We start from the raw sequence: 21,689 nt of genomic DNA, 5'->3' as shown, positions 1-21,689 counted from the left end.
TTAAATTTTGAATTGCTGGGCTTGGGGTGATATCCCTGGAGATCTTTTGAAGCGGGTAAGACCAGAGTTTTGGTCACGAGAGGAATCTTTAATTTAGAAACACTCTCTAGCTTTAAAATTTCTAACATATACATAAAGGGTTGCCGTTTCTCTTTCATGAACATACACGATAAAGCGAAGATACTAAGGACTATTTATATTGATATGCGAACGCTTTGAATCGTTTGAATAGAAATAGAACTATCGAGTATTAATTACTGTCCGCGGATTTAAAAAAAAATACGTTAACCAAAACAAAAACTAACCGTTAAAGTCTCCAATCGCCGCCAAAAGAAACCATGGTTGACTCAGGTCCCTGAAGTTAGTTATCCCTGGGTTGATATCCCTAGAAATTCTGAACATTTCAAGGGATGGATTAAGTAATAATTGACGGATAATTCTGTTATTATTGTAATATCTTACTAGTTGCTATGGCCACATGTTACATCCAAATCCTCTCTTCAATTCACAGCCGCTGATTATTTTAATCTTTTTTTTTTTTTTTTTATGGGGGGACACTCTTTCATGCTTGAATTATGAGGTTTCTGTCTGTTAATGGACAAAAACCTGGCTAAAATTCTCCGGTTTTTGGTGGCAGATTATCTACGGCGTGGGAATGGGGAAATTCAGTTCAGATCACGAAAAGTTCAGTTTACAAGGCAATATATTATTGTTGGGCATTCGTTTCAAAATTACGACAGGGTATACGCGGGTTTTTCTGCCGCGTATACTTGTTTACATACGTTACGTATGGGCTTTAAGCTCATAAATGCGACCGTTTAGATCCGTATATACGCACTTTTAAAGGGCCACACATTTGCGTAAATTCAGGCGCGGGGATATGCGAAATAAATCCCCAAATATACGCGTCCTATAAGGACCCTTATTATATGGAGAAGAGTGTTTTACTGGGAACTAAACCACTCGTAGATTCCATACGCCACTTCATCCGGGACCCGAGTGGCGTATTTTCCGTATGTCACCTTTGTGAGTGTCGTATCGTTCAATGACCTCATGATTCCCGCCTTTTGCTTTTGTTGAATTGGTTTCTCTATATAATAAAAAGAACATTACACGTTGGCTCGAAGATATGAATTTTATGTTCTTGCCACTCGAACATAAAATTCATATCTTCTCGCCACCGTGTAATATCCTCTATATATATACGCGTGCTAAAATGCGCGTATATGCTGGTCTCGTAAATTACGTTGTATATGCCAGCACGAAATGTGCCTTTTTAAGAGAATGGCTGTTCATGTATGATAGCAATGAAAATTACTTTAACTAGGAATCGTCAATATGGCGGCAGTGGCGAAATGGCTTGTCTTGCTCTATCTGCTATTTAATGTTTGTTACTGCAGCTCTCCAGTGAATGAACTTCTAGAAACAGTCATGCGTGTTTTGAATGACTGTTCAAGATTTTATCCTAACGCTAATCGTCGTGAAGTTGCTGTGGATTACTCTGTACATCGTTTAGTGGCCTGCGTAGCTTGGCGGTTTTTAGGCAATTTGAACGCTAAGAAAGCGGCGAAGCCGCGATAACGAGCGCCAAATGCGGCGTAGCCACAATGAGCCTGGGGCGGTTCCTGCTCGTTTTCGCTGCTTTGTCACTTTGTGCGCTCGCGCTCAAATTGCTTAAAAAATATGCTAAACCGTCAAGCTACGCAGGCTAATTCTTTAGTTGATTCATTGGACAGAGGTACCAAGGCGAATGCTGAGAGGATACGACCTCTAGAATCACTGGTGAGACAAATCAGTGCAATATTTACTACTTAGATGGGAAATGTTTGCAAAATTAAGAGCAGTTTCATGCACCTCAGTGTACTTCCATTAGGGCTTTGCCAACTTCATCAGCTTCTATTAGTAATGGAAGAGTGGGTCGTCCAGCCCATGATATATCAATACCTCAAGGGGAGTTTTAGGAAACAGAATGTGATTTTAGTGTAAGCCCTATTGGGTCTTCACCAGATAATTCATCTAGTTGGGTGTTATCATCAAATGTGCCCCTGACAGCTAGTATTTCCAGTATTACATATATCTTGTAAAATCACTGCGTTCACCCATATTGGTTGTGCGTGCAGCATGGTTATTCCATGCCTCAGCTAGGAGGTTTAACTGGTTGTTAATTCTGGAAAGAAATATGTAATACAAACGGAACAGATCGATTATGCTGCTCGATTCCAGGATGCCATTTTCTTCTATCTGGTAGAACAGAGTGTAGTAGAACTGACCGACTTCAATAAAGACTTCTCTCCAGAGACGTTCAATTCACTGGTTGTGTACAGACAACCCAGCAATTTTGCTTCCCCTATTAAATCCCCTGTGCCATAGCATAGCTTTTCCTACCTCTAAATTTTCATCCCCTTCGTCTCAACACACTCTAGAGGGCAATTCATAATTTTGCACAGCAGCTAAGAACAGAGCGAGCCCAGTTGCAGCAGAAGTTTTTTTTGCACAACTTAAAGTCTAAAGCCCTGTCAAAACCACCATGTATTACAAACCTCCAACTGATAAGGCAGTGTAGTCCATCAATGTGCCAGAGAGAATTAGGTCCCCTGACGCCTTGTGATGGTATTGAACCACCTCAAATCAGACCCTGCTGGGTCAGTTCGAAAAAAACTTTTCCTTACACGCTGACGTTGAACATAGATGTTTCTACTTCGCAAATGACCCAGCATGATACTAATACCAGATTTGGAAAACCCACGTCAGTCTTATTTCTCGAATCATCAGGGCCGGGTTGTTCGAAAGCCGGTTAACGCTAACCCAGGATTAAAAGTTAACCCAAATATAAAGTTGCCTCTATAAAACTGTTTTCCACTGCTTATGCTTTGTGTAGTTTGAGATTACTCAAGTTCAAAACTGAACTGCAAACATTTCCCATCTATGTAGTAAGTATTGAATTTGTCTCACCAGCAATTGGAGAGGCAGAATTCTCTCAGCATTCGCTTGGGCACCTCTGTCCTAAACGGTGAACAGAATCCACAGCAACATCACGACAAACAATCAAGTTCTCTGCCATGTTACGATTAGCGTGGGGATAAAATCTTGAACAGTCATTCAAAACACGCATAACTGTTTCTAGAAGTTCAGTCACTGGGGGAGCTGCAGTAACAAACATTAAATAGCAGATGGAGCAAGACAAGCCATTTCGCCACTGCCGCCATATTGACGATTCCTAGTTAAAGTAATTTTCATTGTTATCATACACGAACAGCCATTCTCTTAAAAAGGCACATTTCGTGCTGAAATATACAACATAATTTACGAGACCCGCATATACGCGCATTTTAGCTCGCGTATATATGGGTCCTTGTAGGACGCCTATATTTGGGGATTTATTTCGCATATCCCCGCGCTTGAATTCACGCAAATGTGTGGCCCTTTAAAAATGCGTATATACGCGATCTAAACGGTCGTATATAAGAGCTTAAAGCCCATACGTAACGTATGTAAACAAGTATACGCGGCAGAAAAACCCGCGTATACCCTGTCGTAATTTTGAAACGAATGGCTAACCATAATATATGAAAGACCGTATATTTGAACTGCGGAGAACGATATGAGGACATAATTCATCATCGCAGTTTTACACACAACTTTTAAAAGCGGTTGTGAAATTTAAGCCTGAAAAAAATTCAGGCTAACGTGACTCGAACCCATGACCTCTGCGTATGCCGGTGCAGTGCTCTACCAACTGAGCTATCGAGCCAACTGGGGGCTGTTCACGTTTTTTATTAAGAGAATGTCCAAAGCAACAACCGCAAATGGTGCTCTAAGTCGACGTTGTGAATACGGTTCTGATAAACCCTAAATAGAACAAACCCTTAGTCAAACTGGTGACAGGCGTAAGGTAGCACTCTACCTCTTATAGAGGACACGTCAGACGGTCAAATGACATAAATTATTTTGAAGAATTATCAAAAAACAAAGGTATGTACTTGCACTTCACCACGCCCCCTCCAGTGTAGTGTTCAAGAATCGTCACCGCCGATGGAGTCTGGAAAAACATCAAAACAACAAGAATATAAAACGAATAAATGAATTAACCTTTCTACTTCTTAGCGGATTGTTCCATACGGTTCAAAGTCAAGTGCATGACTTCCAATCGAAACGAATGGAAATTTACCACTAACAGACCAAAACTACTATTTTTTGATGCAAAAAAAGTTTCAGACTGCGAGTCATTTTAGTGTAATTTAGATTGGACTACGAGTACGATAATTGAATATGAGTGCGTTTTTCCAATTTCAAACCAGTGACGTTTCCAGAACGCCTGCTCTTGTTTTTGGTTTTAGGTGGAGAGGGTAGCTCATGGGATTAGACGGCTATACGTCAAAATGTGAAACCGCAAACTAGAATTGAAAATTGTTACTGCTATCAGATCGGTGTCATACTCGTACTCAAATCTAAGTTCCCTATTGACACATTTCTTTTTCTCAAGAAAAGCATAGTCATCCTCATCATGTATTTGCCTTTTAAAAGTATCTATTTAGTTACAATAATTTAATCAGAGGGAGAAGACCTTTGCAAAATTACTGAGAGTTTCCAAGATAGCGCTATCTTTATTATCATCGAAAAACCGTTTTCCCTTTTCCATGTGTGAATTGGTAGTTGCATGGAGGCGTCCAGCGTAGCAGTGCCATGAAATAATCGTCTTCTGTAATAATTTTTTTTTTTTTGAATTATTTGGTGAAAGCCGCGAACAAAAATACTTACTGGAGTAGTCATAGTAGGAGTGGTTCGGTCTTCTGCATAATAATGTCCACTCTCTGATATATCACTGACGCACATGAGCAAATCCGTATCGGCCTGTAAGTAAACAGAGAGTGTTGATTATGAACTCCTGGCTTTTTTAATACACAATTATCCATCATTATTAAATAACTTGGGTTTGTAACCGATATAACGCACGCTCTGATTGGCTAATGCAAGGGTATTATTCTCCCGTAATGTCCACGGGCCTACTACTTGTCTGCAAAAACCCAGCCCAAAGCCTTATAATAAACTACTTATTTAATTGACCAGAAACGTTCAGTCTCAAACTTTGGACTTGCCCTATTGACGTCGCTGTCGCTCGATTAATACGGCGAGTTCTCGGTCTGAGATTTTCCCGTAAAGACCTCACTCTCGGTTAATAAGCACTTAATAGCGCCCCTTGTTATGAGCGTCTACCCACTTTCGGAGGAAAGCTTTATAATAATAATCTTTATTGAGGAAACGTTTTCACGTACATGTGGTTTTCGAAAAGGACCTCAAAGATTAATACTAATTAATAGAACTAAAAATATGAAATTTATGAAACACTTAAGTTAAAAAACTCAAAACCTGTCTCTTAAAAATATTTACATTAGGAGAGTCTCGTATTATCTGGCTGAGAGAATTAAAATCATTAACAGCGTGATAGGCAGTTCTTTGTTTTCCCCAATTCGTTCTAACGCAGGGGAGTCTAAGATTGACTTTATGTCTGGTGTTATAATTATGCTGATGTTGTTGTGTTACTAAAGTCAATTCGTGATTTATAAATCCATTTAGACATTTGTATACATGCACACATCTTCGCTGGAAACGCCTTTTCTCTAATGGTATCCACTTCAGAGTCGCTAATGCATGCGGCGCAGATGAATACAGCGGTCGATCTAAAATTATTTTAGCCGTTTTATTTTGCAAAACTTGTAGGCTAGACATTAAAGTTATATTACGCTTGTCACCCCAAACTAGATCTGCGTACTCGAATAAGGGCATGACAAGACTTTTATAAAAAAGAATGTGCGCCCTAAACGGTAATAAATGCTTAATGCGCCTAAGTAGGCCAAGCCTTTGGTTAATTTTCCCTGCCATATATTCGACATGATTTGTCCAGGTAAAATCAGACGATATTAAAATTCCAAGATATATTAAAACAAGAAACATCGTTCACACAATGATCGAAAATTGACACAGTTAGAGCAACTTTGCTCTCTAGTTTCCTGTTACTGCCTATGAGCAAACATTTGGTTTTGTCCAGATTCAGTGTTAATTTATGTTCGTTCAGCCATTTGGCCACCGCCAGGAGGTCTTGATTGAGCTTGTCAGTCAGCTCCTGGGAGGAAGACCCATTGTAGTAGATCACCGTATCGTCTGCATAGAGTGACGCTTGACAGGCATCTAGAACGCTTGGCAAATAGTAGATGTAGATGACAAATAGCAGGGGACCCAAGATACTTCCCTGAGGAACCCCGTGGGTGACTGGTAACTCATCAGACAACTCATTCCCACAACATGTGCACTGTTTCCTGTCAGTGATGTAAGAGCGAAACCACTGAAGCGAATTCTCACATAAACCAATCTCTGAAAGCTTAGGTAACAGAATCTCGTGGTCCACAGTGTCGAAGGCCTTGGTTAAATCCAAAAACACGGCCCCACATAGTTTACCTTGTTCCGTATTCAATAAGACTTCATCGGCAAATGAAGTCAAAGCAGATACAGTAGAAAACCCCTTCCTGAATCCAAACTGTTTCCTTGTGAGCAGATTGTTCGTAGCCAAGTACTGGTTACGATAGAGCTGAGTACACTGCAGCCCATAATTACAAATATAACTAAGCCTACACTACTTAGCCTCTTAAAATGTAACAAGAAGATAAGTTTACGAAGTTACTAAATGCAACAAGAAGATAGGTGAACGAAGATAAATGATGAAGACATGATTGATCACAGCAGTTATTCACACAGCTTAAGCAGTTGTGAAATTAAAGCGTGAAAAAAAAAAAAAAAAATTGAGCCTTCTTCGGAATTTGAACCCACGACCTCTGCAATACCGGTGCAGTACTCTACCAACTGAGCTATCAAGCCAACTGAGAGATGGTCACTTTGTGAGTTCGTAATGTACCCGTAGAGGGTGAAGAATAGTTACAAGTGAATATATGAAAGGTCATATACTTGAACTGCGAAGAAAGATATAAAGACATGATTGATCATAGCAGTTATACACACAACTTAAGGTAATCGGCTCTTGAAATTGTTCTACTATCAAACTAGTTTTGAAACTTAGCATAATTAATATTCATGATATGAACATTAAAAACATGCAATAAAAAATTGGAGTCACCGTGCTTGTTTACGCGTCAGCAGGCTCTTAAAATAGGGTATTTTTACTGGTTGCGCGTTAAAAATTCGAATCACCGTCATAAAGAATTAAGTCTTTTTTTTTTTTTTTTTTTTATTTATTTGCAATAACACAAGGGAAACCAATGCTTACTTACAACACTAACTCTATTTACATTATATTGCTCTAATTATTTACACTATTTAAATTACAATAACTAAACGACTTACATTACTAACAAATACAGTTACACGACTTACACAATTAAGAAATACAGTGACGACAAGGGGCAAAGAAAAAAAAAACTGAGAAGAAAAATAGCTAGTTATCATTACAGCTTGAGGTTGTAGTACAGAAACATAAAAAAACAGACCAAAGGCATGTGGTACATTAAAAGTAAAATGAGTTATGCATCTGACAGGAGATTAGAAATAGATTAATGGGTAGGAGATAGATAACCCTACAGAAAATATAATCTAAAATATTAATTAAATCCTCGTGTATCCTGTAAGAGGTTTCCATTTCTTCGTGTCTCCACTTTTTGTTTCTATCTCATATTGTAATTTTAGTGTGCATATGAAAAGCGTAAGATTTGGATGATCATTTTTTGTTTTAGCGAGCCATATGTGATATCGTGCTAAGAGAAAGCAGTAATTTATAAGAAGCGCAAATTGAGAGATATCTGGCCTCAGACCCAAAGCAGTAATATTTGTCAAAGCATAATCTCTAGGAAGTAAATTTAAGTTTTTCAGCCATTCAGTAAGTTTATTCCAAAAGTGAGATGTTTGACGGTATGACCAAAAAAGATGAATTATTGACTCAGAGGAGGTGTGACAAAAACTGCACTTTTCATCGCCCTGTAGACCTATTCTAAATAAAAAGTTATTGGTTGGTACACGTCTATGTAAGAATTTAAACTGAAACTCTATCAGCTTAGTGCTCTTTGTGCATTTTTTAGCTAAAAGATAGGCAGCATTCCAATTTATGTTGTCATTTATTGGTAGGCCACAATCCTCTAGCCACTTCTTTTGACTTGACTCTGGGGTTAAACTCTTGTTACTAATCAGTTTTTTATATATTATTGTAGTTGCTTTTTTGACCTGCAAAATTCTTGTTGTAAGTGGCTCATATTCGTGGTCGGTGTTCTGTAAATCTTGAAAATTAGAATCAGTCCGAAGAGACTTTACAGCCGATATTAATCCGTAGAAGCTGAGAGGGCGAGGGTCTATTTCATACTTACAGCGGAAATCATTTAACGAGAGAAAGTTGTTGTCCGGTCCTAAAAGATGTTTCACCCGAGTTATTCCCTTGGTGAACCAATTTTAAAAAAAAACTGTTTTGTTGGCTATCTTTATTAGGGAGTTATGCCAAAGTTGTTGATCCAGAAAGTGATCATTCGATGTTATTTCAGGTTCAAAGTTAACTTCCGCCCAGATTCCTAATAGTTCTTTTAAAAAGGCATCCGAAGTTGTTATTGTCGATAAGGTGTCTCTAACGTTGAGGTTGTAGGAAAAAAAGTTTTGACAGCCATATTTTTTTAGGGTTATATCAAAAAAGATTTTCATTTTTCCCTTATTGTTGTTATCTAAATATTTTTTAATCCATGTGGTTTTGAGAGATTTACTGAAGGAACTAATATCAATCATTTTTAGGCCACCACCACCGAAATCATTGATCATTACCTTCCGTTTTATCTTGTCGCCTTTACCATTCCATAGAAAAGTGTAGAGTAAATCATTTATTTCTTTTAAGTCTTGGTTACTTCAAAGACACAAAATTATCTCTTTAAAGTAAAGCTTCTTTTATTCACATAAGCAGTATTGCTTCATTTAAGCCGTTTTTGATTGCGTGGTTGTGGGAATATTGCATTTTTTTGGACAGTTCCGTGGTTAGCTTAAAGTCCTCGCCATGGCCAAAATACACCCAGTACGGAACTATTTTCCAAAAACAAAAAAACAAAAAAAAATCATGTTCTTTAGTAGACTGTTCTTAGTAAATACCTGAAAAAAAAATCGGGGAGGTACTTACCATATTTCTGTCATCACCAAATCCTACTCCTGCCCAGCCTGCCTTTGCGCTAAGCTCAAACTCCACCGTATCACCTATTCTTTGATATGTCACCAAAAAATCGCAATCGTCACTTGATAAGCAGGAGTCTGGAATCCTGAAACTGCCTTGTGGTGGTGCTGTTGTGGTAGGATTTGTTTTTGGTGGTACTGTTGCTGCTGTTATTGTACTGTTGTTGTCCTAAAGTATGACAATATAAAGTCAAGTTTATAAAGTTTAAAAACGCCCTAGGTTTTGTTCGAGTTCTTTAGTCCTTATCAGCTAATAATGAAATAGTGTACTTGGGTTTTGCTGTTTCCTTAGTTTTAGATGAAGAACGCTACAGTCAGTCGAGGCCGATTGACAGATTCGTTTGGCAGCCTTGGCAGATTGGTTGATTATTGGTTTGTTAGTTTGTTGACTGACTGACTGATTATTCGTTTGATTGATCGATCGATTAAAGAATCGATCACTATAATAGAATTAACCTTAATAATTGATTCACTGTATGTGTTCATGTATGTTTGTTGTTTGTTCGATTAATATGTAAATAGCTTAAGCTAAAAGGCGAGGAATTGCTGATTGATTTTTACCTGATTTAAGTTAAAATTTAACCGTGAAGATAGAATCAACGAAATCAGTACCCGTAGCATTCAATACCTTAACTTGCGTCACAATTATTTTTGAAGTCGACGACTGCCTGGCAGAATGTAGTTGGATAGCTACACCTGAAAAGAGCATGTATTAATTAAACAGAAAGCAATCAATGCTCGAATTAAATTTGTTAATAATTAGCTTTTCAATTATTATTCTACCAAGAAAATTCAAGTACTTACCACTTTGACTTCCAATAGCACCGAAAAGATACACTTCCTCATTCAAATTTCTAAAATTTTGAATTGCTGGGGTTTGGTTGATATCCCTCGAGATTCTGAGTTCGTGGAGAAGAAAGAACATTTGTCATTTACCCTGTGTCTACATGTGTAATTGAACTTCATAAGTTAACAACTATTGGAGGATTCATGGTCTGTCAGTGCATGGCGAGCAGATCAATTATTTGATCTGCGAGACACTGACAAGTCACGGTATTTTGTAATAACCGAGTTCAGTAATTTTTTCATTTGATCACCAAGTTTGCTTTCATATTTAAATCACTCTCTGGCATCTCAGGGAAGCGATCTGCCATTTTTCACCCGAGAGCGTGGTTTCAATTACGCATGAGCAGAATATAGTTTGCAGCAAAACACGTTTAGACAATACACGCATGAGTAAACCATTATTTGTAGGCATTTATTTGCAGGTCACATGGTAGGCTCTCGGCCAGTGGAAAGGAAGAGCAAATATAACGACTGATAATAACGATAGATGGAAATAACTTTTCGCTTGTTTATCTCCTGGATCCTACAACTAAACGTACAAATTTCGTTATCCGACGAAACATACGCGAGGCAAAGCTGTCTGAAAATATGACACCCTTATTAAAATCTATTGTTAAGGACTCCTGATGTGATTGGTTAAAAAGCATGTGTGTAATGTAACGCAGGAACAGCACCACCAACAAATAAGGGCGTACGTCATAAATAAAAGGAACTACCTGCACTTCATTACTCCACCCTCGTTTGCTTGCTCAATAATCGTCACTGCTGCTGGAGTCTGAAGTAGTCAATTCCCGAAAACAAAAATTACGTCTCTGTCGCTAGCAAATAATTGTCAGGCAAGTACGTAATTGATAACTATTTAAAAAATATACATATATGTAGCGGTTGAGCCCTTCCATCAAAGTAGTCCATACGATGATTATTTCGTTTTATCATATTGCTGTGTCTCACAAGGACTGGGAACTACGAAATTCACGGATTTAATTGGCTGAAATCGATATCGAGAGCGGTCTAGATTTTCCCATCTAGACCGCCAATGTTTTGCAGTGAAAAAGTCGCAAACTAAAACGCAAAATCATCGACTATTTTCATCTAACAATATTTATTTATGGAAGTGCCAAAAAGCCTGATAAGAAAAAAAAGTAAAGCGGACGAGCAAACTTTGGCAGAATTAAATTCAGTTCATCGCCATTCGCAAGCAAAATGTCAGTTAGTACAAACCAATTACATTAAAGGAATTAAATTGTTCTCGTTTAAGCCATATAATAAACATCTTATTAACCGAGCTTACTAGGTCTGTATGGGAGAATCTTGACCTCGGGTACAGACCTCACTGCGTTCGGTCTGTACTCACGACCTCGGTCAAGATTCTCCCATACAGACCTCCTGCTCGGTTAATAAGAGCTAAATGACACGGCTTTTTTGCTAATTTTCATTCTCTGGTGCCTAGACATAAATTAACCCGCTGAAATTTACTGGTCCATGCAAAAAGCTGTACGTTCTCCACCAAATTAGTGACAAAAGATGTTGCCAGAATAAAAGAGAAACTTACTACTTACCGGAGTGGTCATAGCGGGCGTAGACCTCCTTGGGGCATAATAATGACCACTCAGAGCTGCATTGACGACACACATAAGAATCTCTGTATCGGGCTGTGAGTTCAAAGAGCTCTATATCACATATCAAAATGCATATATGACGATTGCAAACTTCAAAATGCTTTGTCGACTACATATGCGTCTGACAAATACTGTTCGCCAGGAGAACTCTTTCGATACAGTAACGGATTCTCAGCTCAATATTACAAGAAACTTTAATTGCCCCTCGCCCTTTGCAAACGGCAATTAACGTTTTTGCTTTTCTGCTAGAGTCCTCATCAGAAGCCTTTTCAATGACGCAATATTTATTCTAAGATACACGCTTGAAATGTACAGGGTCGTAATGACCTCACCATTTTAAAATTGCTGCACTTTTTATGTCTTTTGATAGTCCAGCTATCCCATCAACCAAGTCTTTTCTTTAGTGTCCAAATCATAGTCATGCATGTGCATACAGATCAACAGGAGTAAACTCCGTGCAAATTAACGCCTAATATAGATAACACCAAACATGATATTTTCTGATAAACTACCCACAAGTAAAATAAAGTAAATTATTACCATAAACTGGTCATCGCTAAATCCTACTGCTACCCAGTCGCCTTTGCCGCTCAACTCGAACTCAACTTTATTTGAGCTTGTCGCATTGTACGTCACCAAGAAATCACAGTTATTGCTGCAGTTGGTTGGAAACATGTAGCATCCTTTTTCTGTTCCGCAGCTGTCTGTGGTAATCTAAGCGTCATATTTGAAACAAAATATTTTAAAGTATCAAGAACAGAGTTTCGTTTTCTGATCTTACTTCAGTTCCATTTTTTCAAGTGAAACGTCCACTCCCTTTGTTTTTCCTTAATATAATATCCTCTCAAAGGAAGTCATATATTGTCAAACAACAAAAATCACAATTAGAAATCAAGATAAAAATTTAGACACTGGGGCTCAGGTCAAACGTCGAACTCAGTCAAATGCGACGAACTTAACTGAGCGACTTAAGCTCATGATCAGTTCGACGTTTGACTCAGCGGGCAAGCTTTACCCGTTTGGAGCGACTCAAATTGCAATTTGGTTCGTCTCATATGTAGTTCGACGTTTGACCTGGGCCTGACTAAGATCTAAAAAGTGAACACCCACCGTGAGACACTTCAGCTTTGTTGACACCAAGATCAGCAAGGCAGTAATCGATGAAAGGCGCTGAAGGTTAATAAACATTGAAAAATATTCACATTAATGGCACTTGAGTAAAATGAGTGGCAAACATTCTTATGCTGTTTAATACCAATCCATAAGAGAGATAAAATCTTGAAAAGCCAAAATATAAAATATAAATACATTACCCAATTATATTGTATACCCGACCTATTTCTGAAGTGATATTGCATCTATAACAAGCACACCCACATAGCGGAAATCGATGACCACACAGTGGTTACAACAGGAGTAAGGCATTTTTTAATACTGGGAACTAACATATTTGAAGTGTACCGTCGATTTCTAATGATCTCTTATCTTCGGTATTTTCACACTTTTGAGTTAGCAGCAATAAAATTGTTACCACCAACTCCCACTTATGCGCTCAGTGGAAGAGGTTTTCTTGTCAACAGCAGACGATATGTAAATGTCGCGGGCGATATTTTTTTTATTACTAGTTATATTGACCAATTGAATACATTTTTTTTTTCTTAACGGCACTATCAGTTCGACAGAACCATAAAACACTGACTCAAAAAGGCAGAAATAGGACAGTGTAAGCTAATACAAAGTCGTTAGTTAATCCTACTGTAGTTTATGTTTTTATTCCGTTTTGGTCGAATTTGACTGGCCATGTGACTAAAAGTGTTATTTGCATTGTTTTTAATCACAATATTCAAATCATTTCTTAGTCGCGAAACCGTCGAATAGGGACCTCTAGATTGGACTACGAATACGAGATTGAGTACAAGTATGAATTTCGAATTTCAAACCAGTGACGTTTCCAAAGCCCTAGCTCATGGGATGAGATGGGCCAGTATCACATGATGGTGTGAGGCGTGCAAACTAGAATAGAACAGTCGTAATCTTAATTGATCTCGAACTCGAACTCGTATCTAAAGTCCCCTAATAACGTCCCGGTGTATTCCATGCTTTATACAAAGTTTACGATCTGAGTGTAGTCAACCCAAAGCCAGCACGTAAACGAACGGTATTCAATTTGTGTACGGTGTGTTGGCGCATAATATGAAGAATAATGCGCCGGCTATGCTGTCCTTAGTAAACAGCTATATGATGATATCCTATGAATTATGTTTATTGTAAATGCAAGTATGTTAGCTTACCTTTGTCGAGTTCAACATTGCTGAAGTTATTCGGTCATTTCAGGATAGAGCTCACTCACAAATTAAAGCAGATTTTTCTAAAGTTACTTCGGTCGTCTCTGGTAGCGAGATCGGGTCGTCGTATCTCTCTTTCTTCCTCTTTGCGGGTCAGGAATGAGAAGATAGACTACAAAACAATCTGAATTAATATGAATTTTTGGCCTTAAATTTTCCGGCTCTTGTTGTCATGGAAGCGCAAAACAAACGAGTACTTTTAAAAATCATATTGCCACGTCATGGTCAACTAGTTTGCTTTCTTTTTGTTGCTCTCCATTTTAACCTACAGTATTCCCAAAATACATGTAGCCTTGACGATACTTTACGTGATAAATTTAAAATCAGGGTTAAAATCCACTTGGAAAATAGAGAAGTGTAGCTGGTAGCATTAATTAAGAACAGAGGCGAAATTAGTTCGTATAGTGTGATCGTCCGGGTGAGGGTAGTTCTGAAAAGAACTGTTGATGGTGACTGACGTTTCGACAACCTGAGCGGAAGTCATCTTCAGAGTCAAGGGTATAGTGTTTGTCAGTCGATGATGTTATAAGTTTGTTTTTGTGTTTTGTAGTTTGTACTTTATGTTAAGCACTGAGCAGAGTCTCAGTCAATAGTGTGGTTTGTCAGTTGATGATGTACAGCAATGTGATTGTTAGCATCACCATTCCTCGTGGCTCGTTTGTGTTCGGTCAGTCACGTGTTAAGGTTTCTGCCAGTCTCACCAATGTAGGAAGTCTGGCAGTCGGAGCATTTGATCTTGTAAACTGCTCCCTGACTGTTGTTAGGTTCGTCCCTGTCTTAAACGTTGGTAAGTAAGTGTCGTAGCGTAGTTGTAGGTTTGAGGGCTACACGGATGTTGTAGGGCTGTAGGATCCGTGAGATGGTCTCAGAGGTACCCTTAATTAATGTAAGGTATAGTCACTGTAGTAACAGGCGTTAGGTTCCTGTTCGTTGCGTCAGCTTCAGTAGGTCGGTAAATGTGTCGTCTAATGAAGTCAGCGTTGTAGTTGTTTTTGTGAAAAACCATTTAGACACTGACTAAAACTCTAACATATTTACATAGAAACAATACAAGAAAATTACGGCATGAATAATAAAAAACGCTAGGGCGATTATCATAGAAACGATATAAAAAGTGAAATAATTAAGTAAATATTAATAGCTTCGCGCGGATCGAGTCACTCTGTTTGTTCTCGAGAGTGACTCGATCCACGCGAAGCTATTTACTGAATTATTTCAGTTTTTATATCGTTTCTATCGCCTTAGCGGTTTTTATTATTCATGCCTTGATTTTCTTGTATTGTTTCTATGTGAATATTTTAGAGTTTTAGTCAGTGCCTCATTAGCATTTTTGTAATGGATTGTATATATTTGAGCGCATACAAAAATTTTACTTTCAACTTGAAAATGACCGTCGAACGGTCGAAACGTCGTTGTTTCTTCACGTTCTTAGTGCTACCAGCTACACTTCTCTATTTTCCAGTAGTCCCCGGTGTAAAAATGCGTCGACATAAAATCCACCTGAAAAGAAAAACGGCAGAGTTAATGTTAAAGATATAAATGAAACATTTTTTGCCAGAAGCACTGAAGGCTGTATTTTGAGGATTTGTTTTGTTCTTCTCTTTGGTGAGGTAATTTGCAGCATCATGCATCAAATATGTGCGCATTAGGAAAAGGAAGTTATCATTTGTATAACCAATAGAATACACCTGCCAATCGCGAAATGCCTTCGTCACACGAATAATTAATGGTTGGCTTAATGACTCATCAGCCTGCCTTCTGGAAACACGCTAGGTTCATTTTTTCCTCTTCCTCACCCGTACAGGTAGAACATAGAATTAGAACACTGAGCTAACGCCAGGTTGCTTCCATGACATTATAACACTGGTGCTCTTGCTTCGATTCTCCAGGGTAAAAACGTAATTAACCCCACTCTGCAACACTGTATCAGGACCCGCGCAGTAGCTTTTTGAGTAGGGAGGCTTACCCAAGGAAATCTTTTATTTTTAGTCCTTTTCAATGGAAGGAAACGCCAGGCAGAAAACGCCAGGCGTGAGCTTGTTCTAATTCTATATTCTACCCTAAAAAAGTCAGAACCGTGAAATCGCATGCCTTACTAACTTTGTAAACGATTCGACAATCAGATCGAATTTATTCTTTTAGATCAGTTTCAAAACAGTTTTTAATATGTTCAATACTGATCGCCCAAATATATGTAACATATAAGAACTGCGGATATGTAGATATGTAGTTTCATTCTTTTACTTTTTGTTTTACTTCCTATACTTCTAAATGTCAATAAGTGGGAAGGCTTAAGCCCCCTACCACTCCCAACCCCTCCCTCTTCGCAATCCTTGTATACGAGAACATCTTGACGGTATCTCCTAAAACATTAATTATGAAACTACTCTTCTCTAATAAGATATGCGTCTACGATTTTTAAATTCATAACAAGAGATATAATTTTAAATGATAAATTGAACATCTGCCACCGTCTCTTCACACAACCCACCATAGCAATTAAATTCAAGTTGTTTAAAATAATTTAACGAGAAAAGCAATTCTACCCAATAGCATCCCTTATTCTTTTATACATTCATATAGGAGAGGTAAAGTCTGCATACGGACCAAGTGGCCCATCAGGCCGGATTTTATCCTGGTTTCTGCAGCATGAAACGACTAGGCGTATTTCTGATTCCCCCTGCATGGGATGCAGCATTAAGCTCGCCGGTACCCATGTATACACTTGGGTAGAGAGAGGCACTGTGAGAGTGAAGTGTCTTGCCCAAGAACACAACGCAATGTCCCCAGCCAGGCCTCAAACTCGGACCCATAACAACAGCTATATTTATTCCGAACTACAAGTTAAGACTTTTAAACCTTGGTACCGAAAGTGTAGAATGAAAGAGTCACTCTCACTGCCAGGTAAAGTGGCAAGCAAGCTTACAAGAATTTTGATCACGTTGAGAAGTTCATAGTCGAATCGCAATGACATGGAGTGGTCCTTGACGGATAATTACAAATTTATACTCAAGTTCGTAGTAACTTCTGAGAATTTTTCAGCTGTTTTAAATTGGGTCAGTTTGTCAGGGCACTATGTGAAAATTGACTGACTGACTGTGTGACTGACTGACTGTGTGACTGACTGACTGTGTGACTGACTGACTGTGTGACTGACTGACTGTGTGACTGACTGACTGTGTGACTGACTGACTGACTGACCTGACTGAGCTGACTGAATGACAGACAGACAGACTGATAGACTGACATACTGTCAGAAGGACAGACTGACAGACCGACAGAATGACAGACTGACAGACCGACAGACTGCCGAACCGACAGACTGACAGACTGACTGAATGACTAACTGGCCGACTGACAGACTGACGGACCTACATGTACTGACAGACAGATAAACAGACTGACAGACAGACAGACCTACAGGCAGACAAATAAACTAGGCTAACTGACTGACTGGCAGAATGACTGACTAGTGACAGACTGACTGACTGAAAAACAGACAGACAGACTGACTGACTGACTGACTGACTGACTGACTAGCTAACTGCCTGACTGACGGAGTGGCTGTCCGACTGATTGACTGACGGACTGGCTGACAACTGACAGACTGAGTACTGACAAACTGACTACTGACAGACAGACTGACTGACTGACTGACTGACTGACTGACTGACTGACTAACTGACTAATTGACTGGTTGACTACCATGCTGGTTGGCTGGCTGACTGACCGTACGTTTAAATCGTTTTTTAGCAATGAAAGTTTTAAACTCGAATTTGAAATAATCAGTGTCTTGAGCTTAAAGTTTCGTATCAAATCCCATACTGTTATTTCTTTCTTCCTTATCGTTGTTGCCAGTAACATTTTCAAATTCCAGCCCCTCGAATGCAATATTATCTTGAGGAACGACGTTTCCTACTTGAGGACGTCTACCCACCCTTCCTCTAAGAGCTTCTTTAAGGCCTTGCTGAAATTTGTTATTGAATGTGAAATAAATAATGGGATTAACTGCAGCATTTAAATGACAGATCCAATAGAAAAATAGTGGAACGGGGGCTGGGAGAGAACAGTATTTGGACATAAAAAAGACGCTCATTATGGGGTTCACATGGGTAAACAACCGGCAAAAGGCAAACAAAGCCACATTAGCAACCAATAACTTATAGATCTTTTGATTTTGTATGTTTATCATTTCCTGTGTTCGATTGCCACCAAGAGATGGTCTTTTTTGTAAGCGATGACCAATTACGATATTAGTAGTCCCTATTACAATTAAAGGAAGTACGTAGAATACGAGAGCCTTGATAATTTCCTCCAGTCTACTGTAAAATATATGCTGTACGGGATCGTTGCTCCAGATTGAACCACACATGGTAGTTCCATCGCCAATCTTCCTAGTCTCCTTCTTATAAAGATAAGGAGAGCCTGCAATGGCTGAGACTATCCAAGTCACTGCTATGCATCTCTTTGTTGTAGCTGAAGACATTAGCTTTTTCACTGCGTGTACGATTGCTATATATCGATCAACAGACATAATAACGAGCGTGGAGATGGACAGCCCGATGGACATCACTAATATGTAATAGACAAGTTTGCATGAAATGTTTCCAACTAAACCAGGAATCCATTCTCGACCAACAAACACAAAGGAAACAGAGACCGTGGTAGCAAAACAGACATCAATAAGATCTGCAACAGCCATGCTAACGATAAGCAGGTTAAAGATAGACTGTCTTAAATCTTCGTATGTCCTCACCAAATATATAACTGTAGCGTTCTCCACGCAAGCGGCGAACAATAAGGTAACGTAGGCCACAACTAAAATTGTGTTTGTGATGACGCCTGGGCTTAATATCCCGTACAGAATGGTATGAGAAAGGCCTTCTCCTGAGTCATTGGAATGATTCATATCTGCAAGTTGAATATGTTGTACATCAAATCTAACTGAGACATTAAGTACCCATTAAGCTTTAAGTGGACTCCCAGTCCTCCGTAGGAAAAACAATGGCGAGTGGTACATTTACAAATTTTTACAGCACTCGCCCAGTTCGGGCGAGTGACTCTCAAATGGACTCGCCCGGTGTTATTTTCGCTCGCCCAGGATGATGTCTCCCGGGCCCTCTCCTCCAAAAAATCTCCGCGATGATTCACAAACCAAACGGTTTTTTCGGTTCTGTTAATCACGGAGGCCTAGTTTCTCGTTACCTTCAGTTTTGATTGAGATGATGTATCAAACAATCAAGACAGGGTTTGACAACATTTCCAAACACCTCATGGCCAAAGTTCAAAAATTCAAAGTTCGCCTGGAAAAATGATCCGATGCGCGTCATATTTTTAACTCTCTTCTCGGTGTTTGGAATTGTGGTGATACAAACACGCTCTTTCGTGTTTGATATATTACTTCATTACTGAGTCAAAACATTATTCCCCCATTGATATAAAATATCTTGGCGTCGGCTCATCAAAAAGAGTCGACCATTCAACTAAATTAAACTGCTGTTTGTTTGTCAAGGTAATCGAAAGTCGTCATTCGCTCCTTGCGTGTGCATGCGGAGTAAATAGTTCAGTCAATTGTTAAAGAAATATTATCATTGCTCCAGACAAGTTGCTTTCGTGGCGAAAACAGGCAGGGCATTTTGCGGAGAAAATGTATCATATTTAGTTATATCTGTTCAAGCCAAGATTTATGTCCGATATTATTTTTGTCAGTTTCAAGGAAATAGCTATTTCTTGACAGAATGCACTTTACTCTTTAATCTATTTTACGTGGTATACTTCTCTTGGGCAATCACAATTGAAAACCGGATGAAATTTATCTGCATTATAAGAAACACAGTTGTTGTGTTCATGTAGCCTGCAATCACTGTCTTTATTACTAGACAAGTATAGTATAAAGTAAATCCAATGTTAAAAAAAAAAATGCTTGAATACAACTATCTAGAAAGCAAATTTATCTAACTAAGCAAAGCAGCTTTTGCTTTGTTTAAACGCCGAAAACACTTTGACAGTTATTTCACAAGTTTCGAACAAAATTCTCCTTCTACTAGTGGACTGTTATTATTTAGGAAAACTGAAAACCGATCATATCGGAGGTGCTCAGTGAGTCCGACAATAAATGAATAAACTGACTTATGGGTTATCATATCATTTAGTTTCTTTCATTTGAAATTAAAATTCTGCTTAAAAGCTTTTTGAAAGATATCATGTCAAGTGTGAAATGCTTTACTGGTTACCCTTGAATGCATTTTTGTTACAAGAATACTGCAGGACTATGATTTGGAACAGCCCTCAGTTGTTGTGAAATTTGCGTATCCGTATCAGGTCAATGGAGACGAAATTATAAAAACCATGGTGTTGCTGTCTAGCCGATAGCGACGTATTTTCTGTCCTAGTAGATTATTTCTTGTTGTTAGATACAACTATTTCATGGATTGATTAATGTCAGATCCGCAAATATGGTTTCAATCTAGAAATTATGAAAACATTTGTTTCAAAATTAACAATAAAGATTAGCGAAAAAAATGAGCAACGACGTTTCGGTGTCATCCTGGCACCATTTTCAAGTTAAAAAATATTTGTGCGAAAAGTAAACTAATTTATACCAATGGTAGAGGTGCGAAATTGAATAAATTAAGATTAAGATAGCTGTTCAATGTTCATGTTCATTCCAATGAGGTGTCAAACACTGGTAATGAGTTCAGTGTCTGTTCAAAGCCTAAACAAATACTTTGGCGCGAATGGAGTCTGACTGTGTGTTAAGGCTCGGTTTCTTCTTGCGAATCCACAACATTTCGTGGATCAAGCAATCGAACTTTCCCTGACATTTCTTTAGGATCTTAAAGTTGTTAGTCGGTTACACTAGCCGTCATCTTTACAAGCGCATTGAGGAACACCGATTTACCGCCATCGGAAAACACCTTCAAAATGAACACCGAGTTGATACAGTTGGTGACCTGACTAACAACTTTAAGATCCTAAAGAAATGTCAGGGAAAGTTCGATTGCTTGATCCACGAAATGTTGTGGATTCGCAAGAAGAAACCGAGCCTTAACACACAGTCAGACTCCATTCGCGCCAAAGTATTTGTTTAGGCTTTGAACAGACACTGAACTCATTACCAGTGTTTGACACCTCATTGGAATGAACATGAACATTGAACAGCTATCTTAATCTTAATTTATTCAATTTCGCACCTCTACCATTGGTATAAATTAGTTTACTTTTCGCACAAATATTTTTTAACTTGAAAATGGTGCCAGGATGACACCGAAACGTCGTTGCTCAGTTTTTTCGCTAATCTTCATTGTTAACTGTATTTCCAAATTTAATCTTATAAGAATTTGTTTCAAAACGAAGAAAAAGATTCTAGAATATGGTGCTTACCTGTTAAGCCAGGATCTTGAGTGGTTTCTTCTGAAATTTATTTTAACGAAAGCTGATTACTCTTTCTAAAGTAAAAAACAGCGCCTGGTTTAATTAAAACCCGAAACGTAAGGAAATGTATCTTGTCAAGTTGATTATCTCTAGAACAGAAACGACGGAGGGAGAAAGAAGCGAACAAAGTTTTTGCAACTCGTTTTAGGATGTTGAATTGCAATTTTGAAGCGATGTAGAGTCATTACATGCTAGCTGTTTGCTTCTTTGTGTTTTTTATGTAAATTTAAGAGTGCATCCACGA

The 21,689-nt window shown here is 38.5% G+C and overlaps 1 protein-coding gene and 1 long non-coding RNA gene across 2 annotated transcripts; both read right to left on the bottom strand.

Moving 5' to 3' along the window:
- Window positions 1-10,010: 10,010 nt before the first annotated feature.
- LOC149118423 (uncharacterized) lies at window positions 10,011-11,896 on the bottom strand. Its single transcript, XR_016209191.1, has 3 exons — window positions 11,607-11,896; window positions 10,764-10,822; window positions 10,011-10,100 (listed from the first exon to the last, which is right to left on the bottom strand). It is a non-coding gene; the product is annotated as an uncharacterized LOC149118423 (long non-coding RNA).
- A 5,629-nt stretch (window positions 11,897-17,525) lies between these two features.
- On the bottom strand, window positions 17,526-18,735 carry LOC149118422 (tachykinin-like peptides receptor 99D). Its single transcript, XM_089282617.1, has one exon. The coding sequence runs from the start codon at window positions 18,711-18,713 to the stop codon at window positions 17,811-17,813; it is 903 nt and encodes a 300-aa protein (XP_089138743.1). The 5' UTR covers window positions 18,714-18,735; the 3' UTR covers window positions 17,526-17,810.
- Window positions 18,736-21,689: the final 2,954 nt, after the last annotated feature.

Source organism: Orbicella faveolata, unplaced genomic scaffold (genome assembly GCF_042242905.1).
Source record: "Orbicella faveolata isolate gen_17 unplaced genomic scaffold, um_ofav_v1 contig_1, whole genome shotgun sequence".
Classification (NCBI taxonomy): domain Eukaryota; kingdom Metazoa; phylum Cnidaria; class Anthozoa; order Scleractinia; family Merulinidae; genus Orbicella; species Orbicella faveolata.
Note: the sequence above shows the minus strand (reverse complement) of the source record. Positions and strands in the feature narration are given on the sequence as shown.